This window comes from Ixodes scapularis, unplaced genomic scaffold (genome assembly GCF_016920785.2).
Source record: "Ixodes scapularis isolate PalLabHiFi unplaced genomic scaffold, ASM1692078v2 PGA_scaffold9__187_contigs__length_104089568, whole genome shotgun sequence".
NCBI classification, from domain to species: domain Eukaryota; kingdom Metazoa; phylum Arthropoda; class Arachnida; order Ixodida; family Ixodidae; genus Ixodes; species Ixodes scapularis.
The window spans coordinates 85,567,167-85,593,002 of NW_024609884.1; the positions used below are offsets into that span (position 1 = coordinate 85,567,167).

At 46.6% G+C, this 25,836-nt stretch overlaps 1 protein-coding gene across 1 annotated transcript in view; it reads right to left on the reverse strand.

Moving 5' to 3' along the window:
- The window catches only part of LOC8029048, a 73,595-nt gene that overhangs the window by 46,070 nt on the left and 1,689 nt on the right, over positions 1-25,836 (reverse strand). Inside the window, exon 2 of the mRNA XM_029968311.4 lies at positions 2,577-2,794. Within this exon, the coding sequence (XP_029824171.3) occupies positions 2,577-2,794 (218 nt within the window). The remainder of the gene's footprint in view (positions 1-2,576; positions 2,795-25,836) is intronic.

A 25,836-nucleotide genomic window follows, 5' to 3' on the forward strand; every position in this document is an offset into this window, starting at 1 on the left:
ACGCTAAGCACCGCTTTTGTTTTCAGGATAAAGAGGTGACCTGCGCTCATGACACCCAAGCTTCCTCGTGTTACAATAAATAATTTGTGTAGCTCGGGGAAGCCATCACACTAGACAAGCTCATCAGCGGCATGCATATCCGACCCTCACTATGCCCGCCATTTTGGAAAACGAGTGGCGCCACCTATAGTGAGTTGGAGTCGCGAATATCTATCAAATCGAAGTCGGAGTTGAAATTACCGGAAGCACATCTGCTCCGTTACCCGTATCATCAGACATTCATCAGGGGCCATTGCAGTTTTTAATATGCATCCATGACATTGCTTCACATATCCATCAGAAAAAAAAAAAAAAACCTAAAGCTATTTGCGGGTGACTGCCTTTATTCTCTGATAGACAACACAAGTGATCAGTTAAACCTCAAATGATATTTTGAATGTTTGAGGCAGTGGAACGAGGAGTGGCAGTGGCATACAGATTTGTGTGACTTGACATACATTCATATAACAAAAAAAAATGTTGTGCGGTTTTGTAATAGTATTGGAAATGCTAACCAATGTGGACAGTTGCGAATGCCTCAGTGATAGAATTTCACAGTCTACAACGGCGAACCTATATTGATAACGTCTGCTCCTCTGCTTATCGAAGCTAGGCTTCCTAAAACAAAAGTTAAAAACTGCGAATAGTGACGCCAAGCTGATCTTATCAAACCACGATAAGCCCCATTTTTAAGTACGCCAGTGTGCTCTGGAATCCTAACAAACAAACTGACAAAGAAAAATTTGAAAAAGGTTTGAAGGTCGGTTTGACGTTTTCTTCTGCCTAATTTCTGTGACTAAAATGATAAATCACTGTGGACATCAGTTATTGGGGACGAGAAGGTGAGTTGCCCAGTTAAAACTGTTTTAGTCTATTTGTAATAGACAATTAAAAATCGACCCGGAACTATATCTAAAAGAAGCGCATAAGCGATCGCGTAGACTAATCACGATCAAATAGGTGAATTGTACAACGGCAGAATAGGTAAGTATTTTCAAACATTAATTTTTTCTTGAAGCGACTTGAAGAGTGGGATGGGCTTCCAGAGCCTATTGTTAACTCCTTTAACGTGTGTCATTTTTAATTTTAATTTTAACATCTGTTTTCCCAATGAACAAAAAGCATGGCATTAGCAATTTCAGTATGTACTAGCGGTGCTAATTTTACAGCGAAGCTGTCTATGGCTAGGGTTTCGTAGATTTTTCGTGTGCGTGACCAAAAACTTTACGCTCGCACCGCCGCACGCGCACGCCTTCCCCATATAAAAGATTTGAAGGAAATAAGCAAAATAAAGCGTTGACAAATGCGCGTGCAAAATGCCATTTGTTTTTGTTTTTTTTGCTTTAGTACAGTTACTGCCGCAGACGCCGGCACGTGCGGCGGGTGGAACACCATTCCCTGCACTATCCTTGAGGCTTGGGTAATTTAGCGATTGGTCTAGTTCACTTATCTTCTCTCGTCGTAATGGGAAGGCCGCGTGTAGTCCCGACTCCCGAAGAGAAACGCGCCGACGAAGCACAAGGGCGAGAACGACACCGAGAATGTCAGCGGCGGCGGCGGGCGGCAAACACCACCGATGAAGATAGAGCTGAAAACACCTAGCGCATGCGGCAAACCAGACAAAACAACTAACGACTCGGGGCGGAGAACGCATCAAATAAATGTGTGTGCGTATCGTTTTGTTACGATGCCCACCGATCACGACAAGAAATGTGTTCGTACATTTGTTCAAGAATCTGTGTCACGTCTGTGTCATGCGCTAAACAGCTTCGCTGGTCATCCACCCTGACAAGGTGGAATGGCTTATGTTTCAAAAATGAGGTTTTTATATAGTTAAATTTGGGCTAAAATTTTATTAGGCTTGTCTTTTGTTGTGTTCATCTGCTTTTTAGAGGAGTAAACTGGGTGCAATTTTTTAAGTTATTTTGTTTACTGCAAGTTTCATACCATTGTAAACTATCCATCAACCTCTCCCGTAATGACCTTCAAATAAAAGTCGATAGTACTGATAAATAAACAATGTGCGAAGAAAAGATCGCGCTAGCTGTAGCACGATCACGCGAAGCGGGTGGAATAGTGCCGTCATGTACCCCAGGACGGAGGTGCGACGTTGTTAATTCTCATAGCCGTCGTGGCTGGCGTCGTGGATGCCACGGACGACCGCAACAAGTTCTCGATGATCCGTGAAGTAAGTGGACAATCGCAGTGGAAGGTTCTAAAGTAGGATTTCGTGTAACGCGAGTAATGTTTGTAAACAAATGTTTGAAGCAGACGACAGGAAGACTCTCCCTTTGTCGTGTCGTTACTGACGGGACGCCGGGCTCCCCACATTTCTCTCGTCGCGCTGCGCGGCCGACGGGAAAACCTGACTGCAGAAGCGCTTTTCCATAGCGGCGACGACAGCCCACGAGCTCGAAGTCTTTGGAAAGTGTCGCCCGTAAAGTTATCGCTTTAAAAATAAATAAATAAAATAAGGTCCGAGGAAACCCACAAATTGTGTCGATCTCAAGAAGGAACGCTCGAGCAAGTGCACTCACCCCGCGAGTGTGACGTTGAACGTTGACCATCGCGTTGTTTCCGGCCTTGGTGGCGAAAGTGCCACCGCGTTGGAGCTCCTCGAGCGCTATCCGCGAGGGCAGGATGTGATTGAGCAGCGCCCGCTGCAGGGAGTCCCGCTCCAGTCGCCATTTGTCCAGCAGCTGGGGAGAGATCAGGTCCAGGCTCTCGTCCGAAGGCAGGAACAGCGTGTAGGCCCCTGCGGGTCGAGGCACGGTGCACCGGTCAGCGCTGCCGAGGGTGAACCCGCCACGGCCGCGCGGTGACCGACTTTCTCTCGTAGTCTCACCTCTCTGTGTTTCGATTAGTGCGCGCCTTTGGTGCGGCTGTGGTTGAGCGGCTCTGCGCACCTAAATTTTTTGTTGCTTCGTGCCATGAGGCCTCGATAGCGCACAAAGTGACCGTGGTCCCGAATACGTTCGAGCTTATACACGTGCTGCCGTTTATTGGTGAACTAATAAAAATTTCTCGGCACCTGGCCGCCGAAAGTGCTACGAAGCTTTGAAATCAGGTCGTACGCAAGTTTCCATGCACTCGCCAGTATTATACACGTATAGGCACTCTTAAGAAAACAACGTTCCCAAAAGGTTACCAAAAGGGTGGGACAACCAACCTTTACACCCTCTGTCTGGTAAGGCAGCAAGTGCTTTGCTTATTTCCTCCTCAAGGGAGACAGATATATACTAGCGCCCCCTACACTTTTAAAAGGGAAAACACAAACACACAAAAAAGTTGACAAAAAACAAAACAAACATGAGCCAACTATCTCAAAACAAAGTATATATAAAAAAAAAAAAAGAAAACTGCTTTTCGACGTTGGGCCGGGTATGCTCGGTGTTCTAGCACAGTGAGCGTTTTTGAGTCGAAGTATTAGCGCGGTCTTACAACTTTTTTAAGTTATGATAATATTTGTCATCCCCGCGAATCATGGAATCCAGTTTATACACTCCACAAAATAAAACGCGTCTAGTTCCCGCAGAAGCGAACACTCCGAAAAATCTGGAGAGTATACTTTGACGCCCAGCGCTCGGGAGAGCCAAACGCTGCAATCTACTGACTCGGCGAATGACTACACAAGTTGGGAGCCAGAAAAAACAGTCTGTGCTCTTACACTAGCATGACCGTGTCCCCTCTGTGGATTGCAGCCTATAAGGAGTTTTCCTAGACCGTTTTCCCAGCTCCGCTACGCTTTCCGGAACGAAGTCTCCACTACCGCGCATGCGCGGCGCTAGCCTTGCCTGCAGAGTCCCGGATCTCGTAGCGGGTGGCGAAGAACCTTGCGGGACAGCGGAAACGATCCTCGAAAACCCCCTATTGCCAATCCCAAGTGTGTTGCGGTAAAGCAGACGTGTGGGGGCAGCGAGACGCGTTTGTGAAAACGAAATAAATCTTTATCACCACAAAAACAAATAATAATAAAAAAAAAAACTTTAACGCGTCGTGCAACAATATGTATTTGGAATATTTCACACTTTTGCTTTACCTTAGTGGCACAATATTTGTGGACAACTTTCTCGCTATGTAGTGAAAGGTATAGGGAGCATACACTTGGCGTCCATAGCTGTGTGAGCGACTGCTGAGCACGTGCTGACGCCGATCTGACACAGTTCTTTTGCGACGTGAATTCGGTGCCATCAAGATTGCCGGTCTCAGCGGCCTATTAATGTGAGCTCGTTCTGGGCATGCCCTTTGAAAAGCGACCTCAAATACGGCGTACAGTACATCGCCACCTGGTGGAATTTTTTCACAGCCCAGATTGAGGATTGGATACTTCAACGTCCTCTGCTTGTACAAGCACGTGCAATGTCAAGCATCTATGCACTATGAAAATTAAAACATAGCCTTGTGGGTAGCACACTGCACTACCCATAGTGAGGAAAACAGAAGCGCCCCTCACGAGCTTCTTACCGCGAATGCGCCGAAAAACTGAAGAAGAGAAGGAGACGAGAAGGGACGTGAGAACGAAGAGCTCTGATTGGAATGATTAGTGGGCAGACCTCAAGCCAGCTGCCTTTGTCTCCACTGCACTCGTCGAACACACTCGAATTCGAAAGCCAAACACCGGACGCCGGCGTTCGTTCTAACTCGTTCGACGAGTGCAGTGGACGCAGAAGCAGCTAACTTGAGTTCTATCTGCCCTAATCATTCGAACCAAAGCTCGGCGTTCTGACGTCCCCTCTCGTCCCCTCCTCTCCCTCACTTTCTCGGCGCGTAAGCAAAAAGGAGTCACTGGCAGCCAGAGCTGTGTGCATTGTTGTCAAACGCGTGCTTACAGAGTTTTCGTCAGATTCATTTTGCACCGTCAAAGATGCTGATCATGGCGAACGATAAGCATGCCTTATCCACGTCTCATGCTGATGATCGCATTAGAATACCTAATATACCACGGTGCGTGCATGAACGTCAATTAAAACTGTGCACGCGCACTCCTCCGGTCGTCGAAAATGCCGCAGAAAGTTATCTACCGATAAACACCATTTCAATATTTGCACTTTCTCAGCCAAGCGTGCGATCTCCTGAGCCCAGTACGCGCATGTTCCTCGCTTTGGAAAGCGAGCGAATCACTCGCCATACGCTGGAACACTGAAAATGGAACCGGCTAGGAGCCCTTTTTGGAAAATGTCTATAATACGACCAAGGTGGGACTCAAGTTTACTCGCACGCAACGGCACTGACCGAGAAGCTTCTTTGTAACGGTAAAATTCCGACGATAAAAGATAACGTTAATGTTGTGTTTTTTTTTTCAGTCTCTCCTTTGCAAAACTCGATAACGCAGTGATGATGTCGCATTCAATCAATCAATCAATCAATCATTTTATTTTTTCAAGTCAAACACAAATTCGACTTGAACGGTCCGCTGGCAAAAAAAGCAAACAGGCTGCCTGACGAGGTGCCAGCGGCCGGTAAGGATGGCAAAATCCAGCGGCATATACAAAAAAGCAAAAAAAAAAAAAAAGAATCCGCGCATGCAGAAACCCACAGTAACACAACATCGTGATAACACCCAGACATCATACAAGGCAAAAAAAAAATACATATGCGTACAAACAACACCAGGAAGCACAATAAATCACACCGCCCGCCATTAGACATTGTCAGGAAGCGATAGAGAAGAAACACGATATGGAAATAAGACAGCAAAAAAAAAATGGCCTATAAAGTATAGTATGTAAAAATGAGTATACGCATGAACTACATAGTACAAAGTACATAGTGTAAAAAATAAGTATAATGCTTGTGTATGGAAAGCATTACACGATTAAAAAGTACCATATATTTTACGGTCGTCAGTCAAAACGACAATATAAAACAGTGACAAATTAAAAATGGTCAGGAAAAAAACTCCTTGCCTATAGTTCACCTTTAAAACAATAAGAACATATGCAGGCAAAAGTAAAAACCATTAGTATATTTATATTTACATAATACGTATCTCATGTTCGACCAAGAAGGAGCGAAGCTGTTTTTTAAAAGCGCCTGTGGTGCCGGCAAGCAATACGTTGTTGCCTAGAGCGTTTAAGAGCTGGGGTACTTGGAAGTTGATCTTTTGGTTGCCGTAATTTGTTCTAGTTCGTGGTAGTTTATAAGCTGACTTTGCCCTTAGGTTATAGTCCGTTAGATTTGATGGAATTAAATCAAAGCTATTTATTCCTTTTGCATGAACTAGCTGTCCAAGTTTATAGTGGTATAGCCTATTGAGCGGTAAGATGTTAAGTTTTTCAAGTAATTCATTAGCATTGCTATCGTATTTTGCGCTGGCTACACTACGTATTATGCGTTGTTGTAGACGAATGAGCCCATTATAGTTTGTTTTGCAAGTGGTACCCCATACTAGAAAGCAATAATACAGTTTTTGATAAAACAAAGTATAATATAGTTGTACTTTTAGCCAGGTAGGCAAGATATCCCTTGTTTTATAAATGGCTCCTATAGCTTTAGATAACTCTTTCTTGATGTTCATGGTCTGTGTAGTCCAAGATAATTGGTCATTAAACCATACACCTAAAAACTTGCAGTCAGATATTTGTTCTATAGTGCAGTCATTTATTTTCAAACGTGGTTGTCTGGCAATTTTTTTTTTATTTTTTGCCCTGAGTAGCATATATTTTGTCTTCTTAGAGTTTAGTTGCATTTCATTTGCCTCCAGCCAGCTGTTTAAAGTTCGTAAATAATTATTTGCATCGCGTTCAATGACGTCAATAGTAGGGCCAGAAAAAAAGAGACTGGTATCATCGGCGTACATAATTAAACTTGGAGAGTTTGCGATGTTGACTATGTCGTTAAGGTAGATAATAAAAAGACTGCCCTACACTCTTTTTAGAGTGTAGGGCAGTCTTTAAGCGGCCAAAAGCCGCTTAAAGATTGGACAAGAGCAATGCGTGAGTGCTCAACTGGGCTCGTGACAATACCTTCGGGGGTATTCGAGTAGTGGTTCGAGTCTAACACCTGCATGATCGAGAACTTCGGTAAACGCCCTGGCGCGAGCCCAAAGCACCCTCGCTTTTACGCTGAGCCTCATTAGGGAGTTTTAGTAGATCGTTTTCAAAGGCACGCTACCGCTGCGGGCGCGTGCTTCAGAGCATGCATTTAAGTGGCAGCGCGAGCTCCCGCTACAAATAGTGTGGCCTGAAAACACGATCTACTAAAGCTCTCTAGTGAGCAGGGCTATACTTGCGTGATGTCTTGGGTTAGTAAAGCTACTGCAGTCCGCGTTGAGCCTATCATGGTGTTCTATGTCACTTCATACGTAACAGCGACACGCAGGAACCATTATTAAGGCGAAAGCCTTTTATGTCTCATCGTTCAGTCGACCTATCAGACAACACGTCTGCGACAAGAAAAGTTCCAACGAAACGGCGCCAAAAGTGCGTCGTCAGAGAGTTCGCTGTCTTCGGAGGTTCGCTATCACGCTAACATCGGCGCTTGGGCTTTCGCCTTCAAGTCGTCTTATGGATAACATAAGGTACCCTGTGTTTTCCCTCCTAATGCGATAGCGCCACTCGCAATGCCATCGGCAAGAGACGGTGTCAAGAACAAATAAGGCCCATGCACACAGTTCCGTTTCAGTCCGTTCGAGTGCGTTGGACTGCGTTGCGTTGACATACGGCCGTGAATCACTGGGTCATCCGTGCTTCGTGTGAAGCGTGGAAACCAATTCAAGGAGTAGCTTGGCAAGGGGCATACGAAGCACGAATGTCCTGGTTACTCCCAGTCTCAACGCGGTACAACGCTCTCAAACCACAAAGTGCCGCTGCAGCTCAGCGCGCCAGCCGCGCTCATGACCACTAAAGCTTACCTTAGACCGACGGTTCATATCTGACGTCACCTCCTTTTCAGGAGAGGTGTATGGGGGAAAGCAGCACGTGAGTTTCGGTTTCGTCGATTTATTTCACAAAACATATATGCTTCGTAAAATTGTATAAAAAGATTGAGCATATTGCTACGTCCTTACAAAGTCGGAGAACACCATTTTCTAAAAAAAAGTTAAAAATGCTCTTTATGGTTCATCAAAGAGGGCTTCTTATAACACTTGAGCTTCGGACCTATTTATGATATTACCTATTAGTGGTTCGAGCTACTCCGGGGAACAAGTAGAATAGCCCCGAAATATTAGCACATCATATTTTATTTCGATCCGGCAAAAACAGCTCAACGTCCGATGGCGACACAGTGTGTTGAAAACGCCCGAGCACTGACATCACCGGTAAAGATTTTGTGATTGGCAATCGGCCAGAGCCGTCTCAAAGTTCTTTTTTTTTTTTTTATGTAGGCTTCGTGTATTGCTCCGTGAAGCATCATTATTTTTTCAAGAAAGCGTTTGTATTAAGCGAGAAAGCTGAAAAATAAAAAAAAATAAAAAATCTTTAAAATGTGCAGAAACAAGGAGGAAAAAAACAAGACACGCAGGCCCTTAGCAGTGGAGCTAGCCCAACCAGCAGGCTCGCATATGTGCACTAGCGCTGCTAGCGCAGTGAGCTGATTGAGTGCTATACCCATCGAGCGAGCGTCCCATCGCCCCATCGGGAATCGGCGTGTCGGGCTAATCGGAGCGTGTGCGCGACGCTTATTTCTCCGACCTGAATCTGCCGTGTCCTGTGCCGTTCTTGCCGTTCACCATGGTGCGTCCGTGTTTGTGTGTTGGTGTGCACGTCGTCCGTGCGCTCGATAGGCGAGTCTGTGCCTGGACGGTTCTATCCGCGCTTCCACGAGAAGCTTCGCATATCCTAAGGAGCCGGACGCGGTTCACGGGGTGAAAGCCAAAGAGAGCTTGATGCTCGATGACCAACCAAAGGTAGAGTTAATTAGAATTCCGGACGGCCTCGTGTATATGAGCTACGTATGATTATGTGCCAGTCCTATCTCGCCGGCAGCCATTCCCGCTCGAAACAACACTTGCCAAATGTATACGGTGCAACTTTCTGCCCCGTATCGCTGCTTTGATCCCACCGTGCTGGATTCAATGAATGGACGCGGCGAAGTGGACGACGAACATCGTTCTATATGCCGGCGCTCGTTGGGTTAGCCGACGCCGAAGTATAAACTGACCAGGTCCATTGGTCACGCCGATCGCGTTCGGAGCCTGAACTTAGGAAGATGCAAGGAGCCATAGCGACGAAGCCGACATGCGTGCAAGTCCTCGGCACGGCAGCCCCGAGTCTAACCCACGGCCAATTGGGCCAGCCACTGCGCCACAATCCTCTAATCATTGGATTTTTCCGGCTGTGTCACGGAGCAAATATTGTTTGCTTTTTTTTTTGTAATTTTAATTTACTTATAACTTCCCAAAATAAATCGAACTTCCGGTAAAACATGTTTCCTCCGTGTTCTTACGCGCGATGAGGTCCGTTTCACCGCAAATTTAAAACCAGGGGCCACAGAATGATTTTTAAACTTCTTCCTTAGCTTCCTCCTCAACTCAAAAAGCGAAATGAGGAATCACGGGTTTGTGACGTAGTATTTCACCGAATGCGATGACTCTCAGCTTCCACCGTGCTTTTAAGCACACCACGGAGCATGTCAATCGCAAGTGATGATAAGTGCCGTCACGGTACAGCGAACTATAATAGGAGTAGTGGAAAAAATGAAAGATGCTTACAACTCCCTGTGATACCCAATGAGACCGCAGCTCTTGAGGAAGAGGGCAGGGTACGGAGAGAAAGGTAGTCCTCTCCCTTTCCTTTATCCTCCTCGTCCCCTCTTCCTCGTCCGTCCTCCTCTTCTCCTCCCTTCATCCACCTCTCCCCCTCCTCCTCCTCCTCTCATTCTGCTCCCCTCCTCCACCCTTCATCCTGCCCCTCCTCCTTCCCCTCCCTCCCCCAAGTGACCCTCGTGACGTCACTCGTGAATGCCTCGTGAAGGTCATGAGCTTCACTGTGAAGGTCGTGACGTCACTCGTGACCCTACTGACCCTCGTGACGTCACGTTGACGTCGTTATGGGAAACGTCCCATAACGAAACGCGCAATTACGCCGACGGCGATGCCGCTCAAGCCGGAAATGGGCGGCAAAGGCTCGTTCATACTTGCGAAATACGCACTTGCCGCCGACTGGATTCGCTCGCCGAAAAAAAATCGGGCCGTTCACATTTGTTGCCGCCGGCGGAGTGCGCGGCGCGAGCGTCTCGCAGTTTCCCGAACAGAAGCGAGCTGACGAGAGCTCCCAAACCTCCTCCTTGCCCGCGCGCGTCTCGTCGCCATCGGTGCCAGCTCGTCAGCGCGGATCTGAAGTCAGCAGGCGCCACTTCCCCCGTGCAATCCGATTGGCTTGCGGCGAGAGAAAACTTTTTTCCGGCGTTCAAAATTGTTCCCCAAAGCGATCTTGCTCTCCGCCGGAAATTCTGCCTGCTTTTGTCGCCGGGCATTAGAATTCTCGCGGATCCGGCTGCCGGTTCGGAAGTGTGAACGTGGCATTAGAGCTGCGCTCTAAAATCAGCAGCCTCCGGGTGAGGTGCTTCGTCTAGAACCCACCAGGTAGCGCTGGTGCTCGATTACGGAGCACTTATGCCAGCGAAGCGCGCGCCAAGCGCAGCTGTTTTCGATCTTAGCGGTTCACTGTGGCAAATATATGCTTTATGGGCGTTGAAACGTCTATGAATTAATGTCTGAAGCTTACTTGGGCAATGTAGTGAAAATCGGGGTAACCAGTCTCGCATCCTGTCTTAGCAACAAGCATCGAACCTATGAATAATCACAACTTGATGCCAAGCACTTGTCATTCACGAAAACAAATCGCGAAAACGGCCATAGACACCACAGAATCCATTCGAGAACCTACGCGACGCCATATACTCTAAAAAAAGCCCGCGCGTCTACTTTCCCGCACAACACTCGGATAGCCAATCACCGTAACTTGTGGAGGCAGCTCAGCGATTGACGTTGCCGAAACATATGTTTAGACAAAAAAACACAATCTGAGCGTGACGTTTTACATTGCTTAATGTCACAGCGCAGACTGCGTGTTTTTTTGTTGTTTTTTTTGTCTAAACATATGTTTCGGCATCATCATTCGCTGAGCTGCCTCCGTAAGTTGCGGTGATTGGCTCTCCGAGTGTTGTGCGGGAAAGTATACGCACGGGCTTTTTTTAGAGTATATACCATATTACAGAAGCCATGTCCTCCCGTTTTGGACAACAGCGCCAGTCGTGGCCGCCTACACTTTTGGCTTCACATGGTTGATGGGGCGCTGCCGGCGCTTTTTCCACTTAGGGAGGCTGTACTGAGGGTGGGCGCAACCCAAAACCTGGAGAGCGTTTGCAATTTAATGGCGGCGCCTGAGGGAGAGGATTCCGGAAAGGATATGCCCCAATGTTGCCTGCACGAGAGCAGGCGCCCGCTCTGTTGCAACTGGTTGCAACTCTGTTGCTCCATGCGCCTTTCCTCCTCTCGCCTCCCATTGCAAGCAACGAGCGCCTTGTCGCAGCCTCTCTCGCTTCCTTCTCGCACTCTCAAGAAAAAAGGGTGTCAAAAGGTGTATCGTTACACCCTTTGTCCCATATAATACACCCCAAAATTTAAATTCGACGTACAGCGCCCTGCAGTTGAAGAGACGGCCCAAAATTTTACGAGGGGCTTGATAGCCGTGTGGTACAATATTTTAAATAGCTAAAGTACGTATCAAGGACCACATAGACAAAACACCGAGTTTTTACAGTAGGGCCAAGAAAACCCCGATTATTTTTCCTGTTGTCAGTGAAACGTACATTAGCTATTTTAATAAGTTGTACCACTCGGCTATCAAGCCCCTCGTAAAATTTCGCGCCGTCCGTTTGACTGCATGGTGCTGTACGTCTAATTGAAGTTTGGGGGTGTATCATATGGGACAAAGGGTGTAAGAATACACCTTTTTACACCCTTTTTTCTTGAGAGTGCGCTCCGAGAATTGCAAACCTCGAGCGGAGAAAGCAGAGTTGCCAGACAAGCAGCAACGCCCAAGATGGCGGAATTTACCATTTTTTGCGTTAAAAAAATACTTAACCTATCGCAACAAAACTGGTGGCTATGAAAAAGTAATCATTTATACCTCGTGTAAATTATTCAAGCACCTTAATGGGCTTTTATGACCCGAGTTAGGAAAGAAAACGACCCTATGTCCCATAGACTCCCAGCAAAATTTAGCAATTAAATGGCGTCCATGTCCCGTGATCGCCGATCTAGCAGTTGCACCCACCCTCACTTGAGCCTCCCTATTTCCACTACCCCTATATTCTACACTCTCAGAAAAAAAGGTGTATTCTTACACCCTTTGTCCCATAAAGTACACCCTAAAACTTCAATTCGACGTAGTGCCCTATAGTCGAACAGACGGCCCCAAATTCTACGAGGGGCTTGATAGCCGATTGGTACAACTTATTAAAATTGCTAATGTACGTTTTACTGACTACAAAAAAAAATAATAATCGGGGTTTCTTCACCAAAAAACGCAGTCTGAGTTGTGACATTAAGCAATGCAAGTGTGACGTTTTGCATTGCTTAATGTCACAACTCAGACTTTTTTGGTCTAAACATATGTTTCGGCATCGTCATTCGCTGAGCTGCTTCCGTAAGTTGCGGTGATTGGCTCTCGAAGTGTTGTGCGGGAAAGCAGGCGAACGGGCATTTTTTAGAGTGCGGTTTCGGTTTTTGCCGTTGCTGCTGATTTCGCTTTCTGAAATTTTCCGTTGTTACCTCTGCGTCTCAACGCCTTTCTGCCTGTCTCCACACCGGGTATAGACCTATCGCTTGCAAACGGTCTAACCTAAAATCATCTATTCTTTTACAGCGGAGCTGTTCAGGGCTAGTTTCCCCAGGATCGTGTCCGGTACCACACAAATGTCGACAGAACACTCTGGTTGCCGTCGTCGCTCAAAGATGGCGGTAGCTGTTCAGAGTGTTGTGTTCGCCGGTTGTCTGCTTGCCGCCGTCGCTCACAGATCGCGGCAATCTTTCCAGCCTCGGCAACCAGACAACTGGTTGCTGCCGTCACTCATAGATGACGGCAACATTTCTGCGGAGGAAGAAGAGCAGGAACGGAACGAGCGGCGATGAGCGCAGCAGCGCGAATGGTTCCGCAACCGCCGCGAGGCCGCTATCGCCTAGAGTTCCACTGCGTCGAGCGCTTCAGATTCTCTTGCGGAAGAAGAGCAGATCGCTCGCCTGGAAAGCCACCGCTGAGAACAGAGGCTACAGATCCGCTGCTCTTCCTTCTTCACCAGAGTGGAAAGGGCTGAAAGTTTTTTTAAGTAAGTTTTGTTAATCTCGGCGTTTATTATTTTTTCATCCCACTCTATGACACAGTGCAATGTGTAAAACTTGTAAATAAACTAGTTATTTTTCGCGACATCCCATTGTCTGCTTTCCCAGCGAGTTGCGTCATAGAGTGGGAAAACTGTTTGCCCCACATCTGCCTCATGGCTCCTAGTTCGTTGGCGAGCCAGCCCCCTTTTATAATCGTCTCTAAATATTGCCCAATTTATGAAAACTGGCTAGTATTTCCTGGTTTACGAACACTGACTGATTAATTGCCAGGCGGTCACTCTCGTTATCAATGTATTGGGCGTATCTAAGCACAGCAGCATGACTTGTGCAAATTACGTAATGACGAGGAAACCAGCGCCGGAAGCAATAATGAAGACAGGATTTCTCGTATTTAGAGGAACCCTAATTTGTTGCTGATGCGCAGCCCACAAGTTCCCGAAATTTCCTTCATTGGAAAAGCGTTTGCATGTAGTTCCAGCTGCCACACCTCAAAATATGTGAAAAATTTCCTTGGCACAACAAACTTGTTATTTTAAGACGTAAAGGAAAATCGTAGACAAGCTGGTTCATAACTTTATTGCCTAACCCAAGACGATAAAAAAAATGGACTTATGTATTCTGTCCGTTGAAGATTGCACGAGCTGACAGACAATCTCGCTAAATATGATCGCGATGGTCAATGCTCACGTTGGTGCACATCGCTTCGCAACTGAACAAAACATCGAGTGACGATTGCGGTCTGACTTGACGTATGTACGAATTATTTTATAGGAAGTTCGTAAATGGAGAGCGGAACAAGCGTGTCTCTGAATAAGGATAGAGTAACCAGTGGCGTACGTATACCCTGTTCTACAATTTACTTATGTTTATTACGTTACTGGTTTTTTTCTATCGCAATGGCAGCTTTTGTACAGGCCCACGGAGAGCTAGATCGCTTCGAAAGCCGACGCTGGTACAGCCACTGGCCGGTTCTTCGACGATTCTGTCGAAGGCTCTTTAACACTGGCGTCAAACAAAAGCCACCGTGTACTCGGCGTCGTCTTCTTCCGTATTAGTCGGCTCCAGAAGGCCTCCGCATGGTTTCTTCTTCATCTATGAAACGTCATCACAGTCGGATCGCGCTCGGTCGGCTATTGGACCCGAGCCCGACCTTCGACGCGCTGATTGGCCACGAGCCGCAGCCGAACACTGACGCAGCACTCGTGCCCAATCTCTCGCCTCGATCGATCTGACTATGATGACGCGTGTGGAGGCCTTCTGTCCAGGTGGTGTTGCTCCTACACGCATGAACAGTGGCTTTCCCGCATGATTGGCAGGGTTCCCAGCAAGTGGGCTCGGAGCTCGGAGCAGCGACAGCTCGGAGCACGTGAAGCGAACGCTCGCGCTGCAGAACCCAGGGATCTTCGGTTGAATCCCCGCCCCAGCCCTTTTCGATCTGGATGAGCATCGTATCGGCGTGCAGTCGTGTATCATTACTGCGTGTAGCAATTTAAAAGAGCCAGTCTTGTGGTTGTACCGCACTGGCTAAATTGCTCATCTACAGCTGAAACACAAGTCGTCCGTTAAGGCTGACTAACTTTCGGCTGCATACACACACACGCGCGCACGCGCGCGCACACACACACACACACACACAAACATATACACATACCAGAGCCACAAAAAGTCAAAGTCAAATAAGACGTTTAGTGCTTATAGAGCGTAAGGTCGGTCGGCCAGGATCGGGCGACACTGGTTTACACTGTAGATGAGCAATTTAGCCAGTGCAGTACGACTGCTAACCTGGGGTCTTTGACGTGCACCACGCATTAGTGATACACGACCGCACGCCGGTACGGTGCTCATCCAGATCGAAACGGGCAGGGGTGGGGCTCGAATGCAGGATCCCTGGGTTCTGCAGCGCGAGCTTTCGCTCCACGCGCGTCTAGATGGGTGTGCACTTTAGCCGAAAGCCCCTCTATCCTTAGAAAAGTGGCGCCGTTAATTGTTGTGGAAATGCTGGAGACACGTGACAAGCTAAGTCTAACTTAGCTAGACCTGTGACTAGCCAAGTCTAATTAGAATGAGCCGACATCGCGATAACACAATATGGAGATTCGTATTCGTTTCGCCACTCCACTGTGAGCGAGCCCATTTAAAGTCGCGGACCGCATTCAAAAACCGCCCACTTTTTATGAATCTCCAACAGCACAACTTACAAATAATATTTTGTTCTGCTTGATTTAAGAAAAAAAAAAGGTTTCTTAATCAAAAAGGTAAAGAATTTTAGAGCACGAAATTAGTCATTTTACAGGTGAGCTAGTGGAAGTTTACCATGATGATCTCAACTTTTTTTCTCCTCAGTTTTGCCCCAGTCTCGGGTTAAAGTCATCATGATTAGAGCACGCGATCGCAGTTTCTTCATAGCAAACGCTTTTCCCGGTCTGGAATTGTGGCGGTAGTAAAATAAAAGAATAAAAAAAATTCTAGAAAAAAAAAGAAAAGAAATGAAAGACGGTAATGTATATCTTGCTCTTTTTTTTTAATCATTCTAGAGACAGAAGTGTGAGCAATTACTTGCATGGAAAGAGCCAACAGCTCTTACGTTAAAGGAGCTGTGCAACGATTTTAACGTTGAACGAGTTTGCACCTTCTGCTTTTGACAATGTCTATCTTGCCACAAAGGATACAAAACACATCTTCCTCCTTCGAAATGTTGCGATTCCGCCGCGTAATCGCGAGGCAAAAATGAGAATATTCCCCGAACTGCAACCGCGAGCGGCGGCCATGAAAACCACGCGGCATGACGTCAATGGGGGACTTGTAAAAAGATAGGAAGTTGTACAAATGCCTGCTCGATAAAAGGTAATTTTTCTATAGATCTTGTCGTTCCAATATAAATATAAATGCGTCAAAAACCTGGTGTCATCGGAAAAACTTTTATTATACGGAGTTTTAGTGGCGTCATCTGTCCGAGGTCAACAAAACCGTCAGCTCTATCTGCTACCGCCAACAGCCGCCAGAAGCCGGAGGGGGACGGGGGGCAGAGCCGGACGGGGATGGACGGACCCGGACGAGCACGTTGGCACTTTCCTCCTTTCGCCCTGTTGATCGCGCTGCGCAAGCACGTGGTCAAGTAGTCACGAGTGGGTGAGTTCTCGCTGCTCACTGATGGCTCTAGAGAGAGAGCTTCACCGGAACCCCGCGCGTCCCCCTTTCACGTGACTCGGAAAAAGGTGAAGGAGTTGAGAGATGTCCTACTTTTTTTAATAAAAACTAGGACATGCAGGCAAAAGCGGTTTTTTCTTCTTTACTTCAGAAAGGTCGAGACACACACTTCCAAATTATTTAAGCAAAACACTGAAATTTTGCACAGCCCCTTTAATGACAGACCCTTTCGGTGCAATGACACGTCACTGCGGACATTGGGTCGCTAATCCAGAGTGGATCATGAATTAGTAACACAATATGGCAGGAGAAATATTTCGTTGCCAGATCTCTGGTTTATGGTTGCTAGGCTGTCGGCATCTTCAAAAGAATGCCAAACTCTCTCAGCATAGATGGCTCTGTGAAAGCTGGTGTGCAGCGGCACCAACGACAGCGTCCGCGCTGTGTCGCGTAGTGAAGCGCTACCTGCACTACCCATCTGAGACCTCTTCTAATGCTACCTTATAGAATCTTGGCTGCATACGCGCCTTCCCGCGGCCGTGTTTCTTGATCTCGCTCGGAGTAAATGTTTGGCACCTTAAAATTTGAAAACCGACCCGCGCCCAGCATTGCTGTGGAGTCTGTACACGATTTTTCCGTCCTTCGACCTAAAGGAGTTGCTCGGAGCTCGGCTTCAATCGTGTCTCCCGCAGTTGTAAGCGGCAACGACGGCAACGCACATTGCCTTGTTTCTCGTTTATCTGCGCTGGAAGATGCCTCTACAAAGCGTTGGTGTGTTCCACGGTCCGGAAATCACTAGGGAACGACATTCACCGGTGCCAGTAATTGATAAAATATACATGAGAAGCATTTATCGCTCCTCTTATTGTCAGATTGCTCCTCGCTCGTCGATGGAACGGGTATATATAGACGGAGAGGAATTGAGATGATCGCGGCGGTTTTTGGCCGCTTCATGGACGGGGTTTGTGTTTTTAATTTGTAGGCCTCGCGTGAAAAAAGCTAGTGCCGTGTGTGACCCCGAACGTTTTGTATAGTGTTGTACTTAGGTAAGCGGACATTAATGAGAAACAAAGGTTTGCTGCTGCACAGGATATCTACGCCAGTATGGCCTTGTTCGAAGCGAAATGCTTATGCTAGGAGCCGCACCATGGCGCCACCGTCTTGTCGCACGCTTCCAATAAAGCAGCTGCGGGCCTATAGTTACTGGACGAACAAATCATCAGTATCTGCTCGTCGACGTATCCGGCTTTTGGTCGACCCGAGCGACTTCCTCTGCCGCTCTTCTTTATATTTCGTTTCACCTTAAGTCCGAGCGCGGTCAAAGCCTAGGAGACAAGCGAGCCTTCAGACGCAGCCTGAAAGCGTCAAGTCACGGCGTAGTCGCGCACTCTCTGGGCTTGATTGGATGAGCCGGCGGATGAGCACGCACAGAAAGCCGGTGAACGTCGTGACGTTGTGCTTTCGGCACTGCTTGACTTGCCTCTCGGCTCGTACCGTAGGCTGCAGTAGGACTTAATGTCAAGATGAAGTTTTAAAGCCCCTTTTTGGGGCCAAGTTGGTGGTATTGGAGGGGGCAAAGGTGCATTCCAATGTGGATTTGGTATGCCCACTGGCAGTGGGACGTGCTTACCTAGGCCATGTTCCAAGAACTTGATCTCAGTCCAGACTATAGGTTTATCACCTTTTCGTTCGAAAAACATGTACGCCTACAGCGTTGTTCCATCTCCGGTTTTCACCTGGTATATAAACTGTCGGAGTAGCTCGGATCTACTTGACGAAAAACATCGCGCGATAAGGCTCCGCCAGGCACCTTAAAATAATGTTGCATAAACAATCTGAGTGAATCGTCGACCGCAGCGACACGATGCAGTAAGTGAGAGAGAAGCGTGTAGGGGGGTGGGGGGGGGGGGGGGGGCCTTCGTTTATTTAGATGGCGAAGGGTCAGAGCAGCACCACCTAAATAAGACGAGGCCTCTTATGCTCTGAACATCATTAGCCGAGACGCGTCGCACGGCAACATAGCGTCACTTCTCGCTTCGAAGCGTTTTTGCTGTTGTTATTGTTGTTTTCAGTCAGTGCTGGGGAAGACTTTTTAAATGTGGTAACGTCTCACTGCGGCCTAAGAGGCGCCTCTCGAACGTGTCGAGGATTTCGCGTCTCCCACCAAGACGTGGCACGCCAAATTGTTCCGTGTGTGTGCGTATTCGTAGGAATGGGGCGGGGGCGTTGTGGATAAATAGATCACGTTTAATGGTAGGCTAAAGGTCGCAGTCAAACTGCTCACAGATCGTCCGAAAGACACGGTCTGCACACATTATGGCATCTGCGGACACGCGTCAAGCAAGCATGACGGCTTCATGCACGCTTCGAACAGGCACCTGCAGCCAGTAGGACCAACGTCACAAGACCGTCCTGCAAGGAAGACCTCAGGCAGTGTCTGCGGACTGCCTTCTCTACACTAGCTATGAGACCACGGATTTACGGTCTTGGATTAGTCTGCCGTCTGGCAGCAGTGCGTTAAACACTTGCCCTATGTCAAGTTCAGGATAGTTGTCAGCCGTACAACGATCCCCTGCGAGGAGGAAAAGAGAGCTCCCTTAAGCCGGGGTCACACTGCTTATACATGACACAAAAAAACAGTATGGTAGACATAAGTCACCCGATATCCGTGGTTCAAATGCCGCGCGCCAAGTTTCTCCTTAAAGTCGCTGCCATGCGGCGTTCGAAGGACGGATCTCGCGGTTACTTGCGTTCGACTCCGTTCGCAGACTGTATTTTGTATGATGAATAAGCAGAGCGACCCCGGCTTTAGGAATATCTGCGTGCGGTTTGATCTACGGTGCTCGAGGAACAATAATTTGATCTCGCCTTATTCAGCTTAGCGAGTGAAACACGGGCCAACGGTATAGCGTTCATTGCCGCGCAGTCACTGGCAAAACGGGGTGGGCTCCTTGTTATAGCACTTCGAGTCCATGATTATTACAAGACATGCCGCTCGCCCCCTTCACTGCGTAACTAAGCTCTAAAAAAAAAAAAAAAAAGAAACGTTGTTAATGATTGGTCCTCCGCTTCTCGAGATAAGTAACTCAATACAGTTCTTTTTCCCTGCTCGCTCACATGACCGCTAGATACGCTCCTACGCCGCCGGGTCGATAAAATAAATAAATAACGTCTATCGAGTATACGATGTCGTGAGCAAGGTTTCCCGACATAACGTCGCCTCACCGAAGCTTTTGAGACTTGTGCACGTAAAATCGTGCATTATGAGCCATTTCAGTCTAATGTCCTTATGTCTCTGTAGATACGCCACATGAATGCAAGCAAACATGCTTGCATTCATGTCGCGTGTCTACAGATCATTTTACCATCATGTCCTGAGTTTTTTGTATGATGTATACGAGCAATGTGAGGGTGTGGCCGTTGCATAACCGGTTTTTTTTTTTTTTTTTTTTTTTACGTTTTTAGGGAACGAGACATCGTCATTCCTTCCTCCTTCGAAAAGGAACAAAACGTGCTTACCGGAACAGCTCTTGGTGGAAAGAAAGATCCTCATTACTTCATTATACAAAAAAAAAATTACCGCGTAATAGTTGCGAGGTTGTTTATGACGCGTTACGTAGTACTTGGTCGACAAAAGGTCGGGCGTAATACCCGACCTTTTGTCGGGCATTGTTTGTGACGCGTTACGTAGCACCTGCTAAATTTCGGATTAATTTTAGATATGAATATTATCATTCACCGGACAAGTCATTGGATCCACGGGAATACCATGCACGGATTGTATTAGCGGAAACCAAACAGCGCAGGGACAAGGACAGAGTAGAAGGCGGTAGACACACACAGCGCTGTTTGTTTTCCGCTAATATAAATGAACAAGTAGCCCAATCGTCAACAAACACGGATTGTATACATTCAACTAGATTGCCTTATTATTCCTCGTATCCTCAGTATTTAATACCAGTGATGCTACCAATCTAATCACAGACTGGAACGACGCCCCCTTCAACAATCAATCTATGCAGTTGCTAACGTCTCATTCTGCTCTTAACGCTCCATATTACACAATCAGAACATACACTCTAGAAAAAGCCCGTGGGTCTAATTTCCCGCACAACACTCGGAGAGCCAATCACCGCAACTTACGGAGGCAGCTCAGCGAATGACAATGCCGAAACATATGTTTAAACCAAAAAACGCAGTCTGAGTTGTGATATTAAGCAATGCAAGGCGTGACGTTTTGCATTGCCTAATGTCACAACTCAGACTGCGTTTTTCGGTCTAAACATATGTTTCGGCATCGTCATTCGCAGAGCTGCCTCCATAAGTTGCGGTGATTGGCTCTCCGAGTGTTGTGCGTGAAAGTAGACGCACAGACATTTTTTAGAGTGTATGAAGAACTATAATCGGGCAGAGTCAGCCCACGAGGATTCGATAGGCTTAATTTTCCTAATGGCCTATACAGGGTGATCTCTGGTTATTATGGACACCCTCGTTCCCCAAAAATCGTCGATAATGTGAGTTGTCCGTAATAACAAGGCAAAAATGCTCGTATTTTTTAAGTTTGTCCTCGAATATTGTGTCCATATACACTCTAAAAAATCGGGACCGCCTGCTCTCTCGCAAAGCACTTGCTAGAGCGCTGCAGTCTACGGAGGAAGCTCGGCGAATGGCGGGGCTGGAAAATATGTTTAGACCTAAAAAGACTATGTGCTCTGTGGCACTGCGCATGACATTTCACCGTGCTCAGTGCCACACTCTAAAAAAAGCTCCTGCGTCTACCTTCCCGCACAACACTCGAAGAGCCAATCACCGCAACTTACGGAGGCAGATCAGCGAATGGCGATGCCGAAACATATGTTTTGACCAATAAACGCAGTCTGAGTTGTGACATTAAGCAATGCAAAACGCCACGCTTGCATTACATAATGTCACAACTCAGACTGCGTTTTTTTTTTTTTTTTTTTTTTTTTGTCTAAACATATGTTTCAGCATCGTCAATCGCTGAGCTGCCTCCGTAAGTTGCGGTGGTTGGCTCTCCGAGTGTTGTGCGGGGAAGTAGACGCACGGGCTTTTTTTAGAGTGCACAGCGCAGACCGTTGTTTGTTGTCTATCATGAGCCTCGTCATTCGCCGTTCCGTACTCTCTTAAAAATGCCTGCGCGCCTACTTATCCGCAAAACACTCAAAGAGCCAATCTCTGCGATCAACGAAATCAACTCAGCGAGTGATGAGGCGGAGCACCCTCAAAATGAAGTCTGCGCTGTGGCATATTACGCAATGCAAGCATGACGCTTTGCATTGCGTAAAGCCACAGCGCAGACTTCATTGTTTGATCTAAACGGATAATCCGCCTCATCATTCGCTGAGCTGATTTCTTAGATCGCAGAGATTGTCTCTGAGTGTTTAGCGGGTAAGTAGACGCGAAGGCTTATTTTAGAGTGTAGATCGCAGCAATTGGCTCTCCCAAATGCCTCGCGGAAGAGCAGACGACCTAAATATCTTAGAGTGTGTGGTATCCATATTAACGGCGGTCATATTAACGACACATGACTGCACTTTATTTTCGCTTCGGGAAAAAAATTACTACGTTGGATCTCCCTGTGAGATTTGAAATTTTGTAATTTCGTAATGTCTCTTAAAATTCATGGTTCTTAGACACAGTTTGGAACGGACATTGTGTTAGAACTTTACGTATTCATATTTCCCTCGAATCCCGTGCAAGATGTCTGATTACCTTAAATAGCCGACTTTGGATACACATTATTAAAAAAACTCATTATACAAATGATTCACTTAGCTCTTGCGAACGATGAGGGTCAAAAATCAAAGTAGATGTTCTTGTTTAGACAGGGTCAGGTCGTCGGCCTTTGAAGTGTGGCGACACTGATTAATGCTGTAGATGAGCGATTCAGCGAGTGCAGTACGACTGCTATCCTGAATTTCTAGACGTGCATCGTGCAGTAGGGATCCACGACCGCACACCGGTGCGATGCTCATTCAGATCAAAATGGACAGGGCTGGGGATTGAACCCATTCGCGACTCCAGCGACCTATAGGGGACTCCACTATCGGGTAAATATGGCGGTCGAATCCAGGTCGTGCTGTGCCATGCGCCAACTCAAAGTACAACGCTGGGGCACCAGAAAGTAAGCATTGGGCTCAAAATTGGTTCCCCCGCGTTTTATCTTCCACATTTCGAACCTGCGGCGATGTGTTGGGGTAAGCGAATTTCCAGAGGCTTGACTTTCTTCGAAGAAACGAGGAAAGGACAGCCCACTGTCCTTCCACGGTGCTGATGAACATTGACAAACGCGGAATGTCTGGTTCAAGCGGTTCCATAGGTCGCGTGCAGAGCAACCTGGGTCACAACGCGATACTACGATTACGACACAGTCACCGGTAGAACTGTTCGGTCGCGCAAACCCCCAACAACATGAAAACACGGAATCCAGAAGAGACGAGCAGAAATCGCGAAGGGACCTGTTCCGGCCAGTTCAGTGTTTTCCCGCTAGGTGCCGTTCGTTTTGCTGGAGTCGCGAATACTACTTGGGTTCTGTAGCGCGAGCTTTCACCCCACGCGCTCCGTGCTGCGATGCGAATTAACAGACTCGGCCATTAATACCTTCCGTATACACCGTCCAAGGGGGCATAAGTTTAGAAGGCAAAGGTACCAGAATGCTTAAACAAATCATCGGAGCCCAACGCATTTCTCACTTTCTTATCGCGCATTTCAAGGTTTACTTTCTCTTTGACGTTTTTAACGGGATCAGCGTGCATTAAGGATATTGTGAAACGTTTTTAAAAAAGCAATGGAAGCGTTTTTTTTTTTTTTTAGCAAGTGCCATTTAATATTATTTTTTGGCGTTTGTAATTTACGAAATAAGCGTTATTCTTTACAAGCCATGACGATTGCAGAAAAAGTTACTAAGAAACAAATAGCGTTCACACCCTCAAGTCGCAGTCAGAACAAGTGGCCCTATGATCTGGCGTCGATTAAATGCCGCCCATGTTCATCATAGCCACGCGCTGAGGTCGGTAAAGCACAGGGCACATGTTGATTTCCACACAGTGTTAAGGTTCGGCCATTCCCGCCATCGCAGCGACTGGACACGAGCCACTTCCCGAATGCTCATCGAGGCATTGTCTGTCACGGGCTCGTGTCATAGCAATTAGCTACATATTAATATCATAATTACGCGGTAATCCCTATGAATACGACGACAATGCGATCCCCGTTACTACATCATTCAGTTTCGCGAAGGAAAGGCTGAACGAAAAAGTCCGCTTCTATCCTTGAAATTAAACCGCGACAAAGAAGCTTCCTGGTCAGTAACGTTGCGTGCGATTATATACTTGGGTCCTACCAGACTTGTACACGTTACTGAAAAATAGTAAGGAATTACATTTACAATTACTCAAGGCTAAATTGTAATTTATTACAATTACAATTACCCTCCCATGAAAGTAACTGACCGTTACCCCAAAAAGTAATCCGTTACTTTCGTGGCGTTACTTTTAACATTATTGTCCTCAAGTAAGAAACAAAGGGAAGAGGGTTATTCAAGTTCTTATTCTTGCCACCTGTTCCATTTAATGACCTTGAGTATTTTGAGCTACAGCTGGCTCTCAAATGTTTTGTCAGACATTTTGCATTATCTCTTACTCAATACGTCGACTGCTACGCTGAACACCATTTGAGCTGAGGCACTGGATGGGAGTGCCATATTGTTCCTCGCGAATGCTTCATGCTCTGCAGTGAGCTTTTTCAGCGAAGCAAGGGAAGTACTAATTACCTCGAATGTAGAGCAAAGCTTCGTCCTTGCAGCCGTTGCCTGCTATTCGAGAGATTTAGTAGATCCTTCGGATACATCCGATACCCCCGATGACGGTACCCGATAACGATATGATGTATACGCAAAGACGGCGGCGAAGTATCGGATATCGTTATCGGAGTCATCGGACCGATCTACTAAAATTCTCCATTCTCTAAATCGCGAAGCTGTAGAAGTCATCAATATCCAAACATAGTTGTAACAGTAAGGTGATAATTAAATAATAAATAAGGTTTGGCTCGATATTCTTCTTGTTTTGGTTCTGAACAGTTCGAGCCTCACTTGAGACGTTGGTGAATAAAAAAAAAGTTTCCAGCATATAAATATAAGTAATAAAAGAAAAAGAAGGACACTCGTAACAACAATTAATTATAACGTCGGTTAAAACAGGGAAATGCAAATGCATGTTCGCCGTGTGTACCTTTCTTGGTGCCGTTCAAAAACGCACGGAGCACGAACCGACTGCAGTTTACTCCGGTGTTCTCCATATTGACGTCCACTGAAGCCACGGGCAGCAAAGTGTAGAGTACTAAGTAAGCCGCGCTATGGCCCCACTCACGAATTTCACTCTCTCCTCGAGCCCAGAATATCAAGCCTACGTCAGCTACCATTATGTTTTATTTGTAAAAATATCTGCTTGAGATAAGATGAGTCCTGCTGGGGCAAAACAGGAAGAAGAAGAAAGGAAGACTATTACCATTTTCTAAATGCTCGCAAAAAGCTGACTCATAAAAGGGGTAGGGTAGACGGAGCGTTGTCTCCAGTTGTGGCATTATGAAAATGGTCGGAGTCACTATATCCGAGAAGGACATTGTTAATTCTTTTCAGTGCACTTAACGCCTCGAGCTTATCGAAGAGGCGCCCAATCACTTGGTGTCCTCCTCTCCCCGTCTTCGATCGCAAAGAAAAAACAAAGGGACTAAAAAAAAGCGGAAATAACTTGCCCCCCCCCCCCCCCTTTTTTTTTTTCCGAGAATTGTTCATTTGGATTTTTTGACCTTGATGTTAGGGTCTTAAAAAAAAGAAAAGATAGATTCAGGGGCTTGGTGTTGCAAAAAAAGCTTTGCGGAACTGAAGAGTGCCAAGCCTCCCTTTGCGCTGGTCGATTCGCGTGACAGTGTCACTGCGCTCGACTTTAAAAAATAAAAAAAAATAAAAAACCTTTATTTAAAATGGGGGCGGGGGGGGGGGGGGGGGGGGTTGGTTCTGACAAAAAGAAAATGTAACGGATTACAAGGAATCCGTTACGTCAAAAAAGTAAGGGAATTACTTTAAAATTACTCTAGAAAATATGTAATTATTCCGTTACAAAATTACTGATAAAAGTAAGGGATTACAAGTAATTTCGTTACTTGTAACGGATTACGTACAAGTCTGGGTCCTACAAGTGCAAAGTAAGCTTGTAAAGATAGGGACATATTTCAACCCAATATCGTTGCATGACATCTTTAATTAGCTACCCGGTTGTTTTTCAGGATTCTTTATGCAATCCAAAGAAATAAAAATAACGCGGTCTTAAGCTCTCATTTAC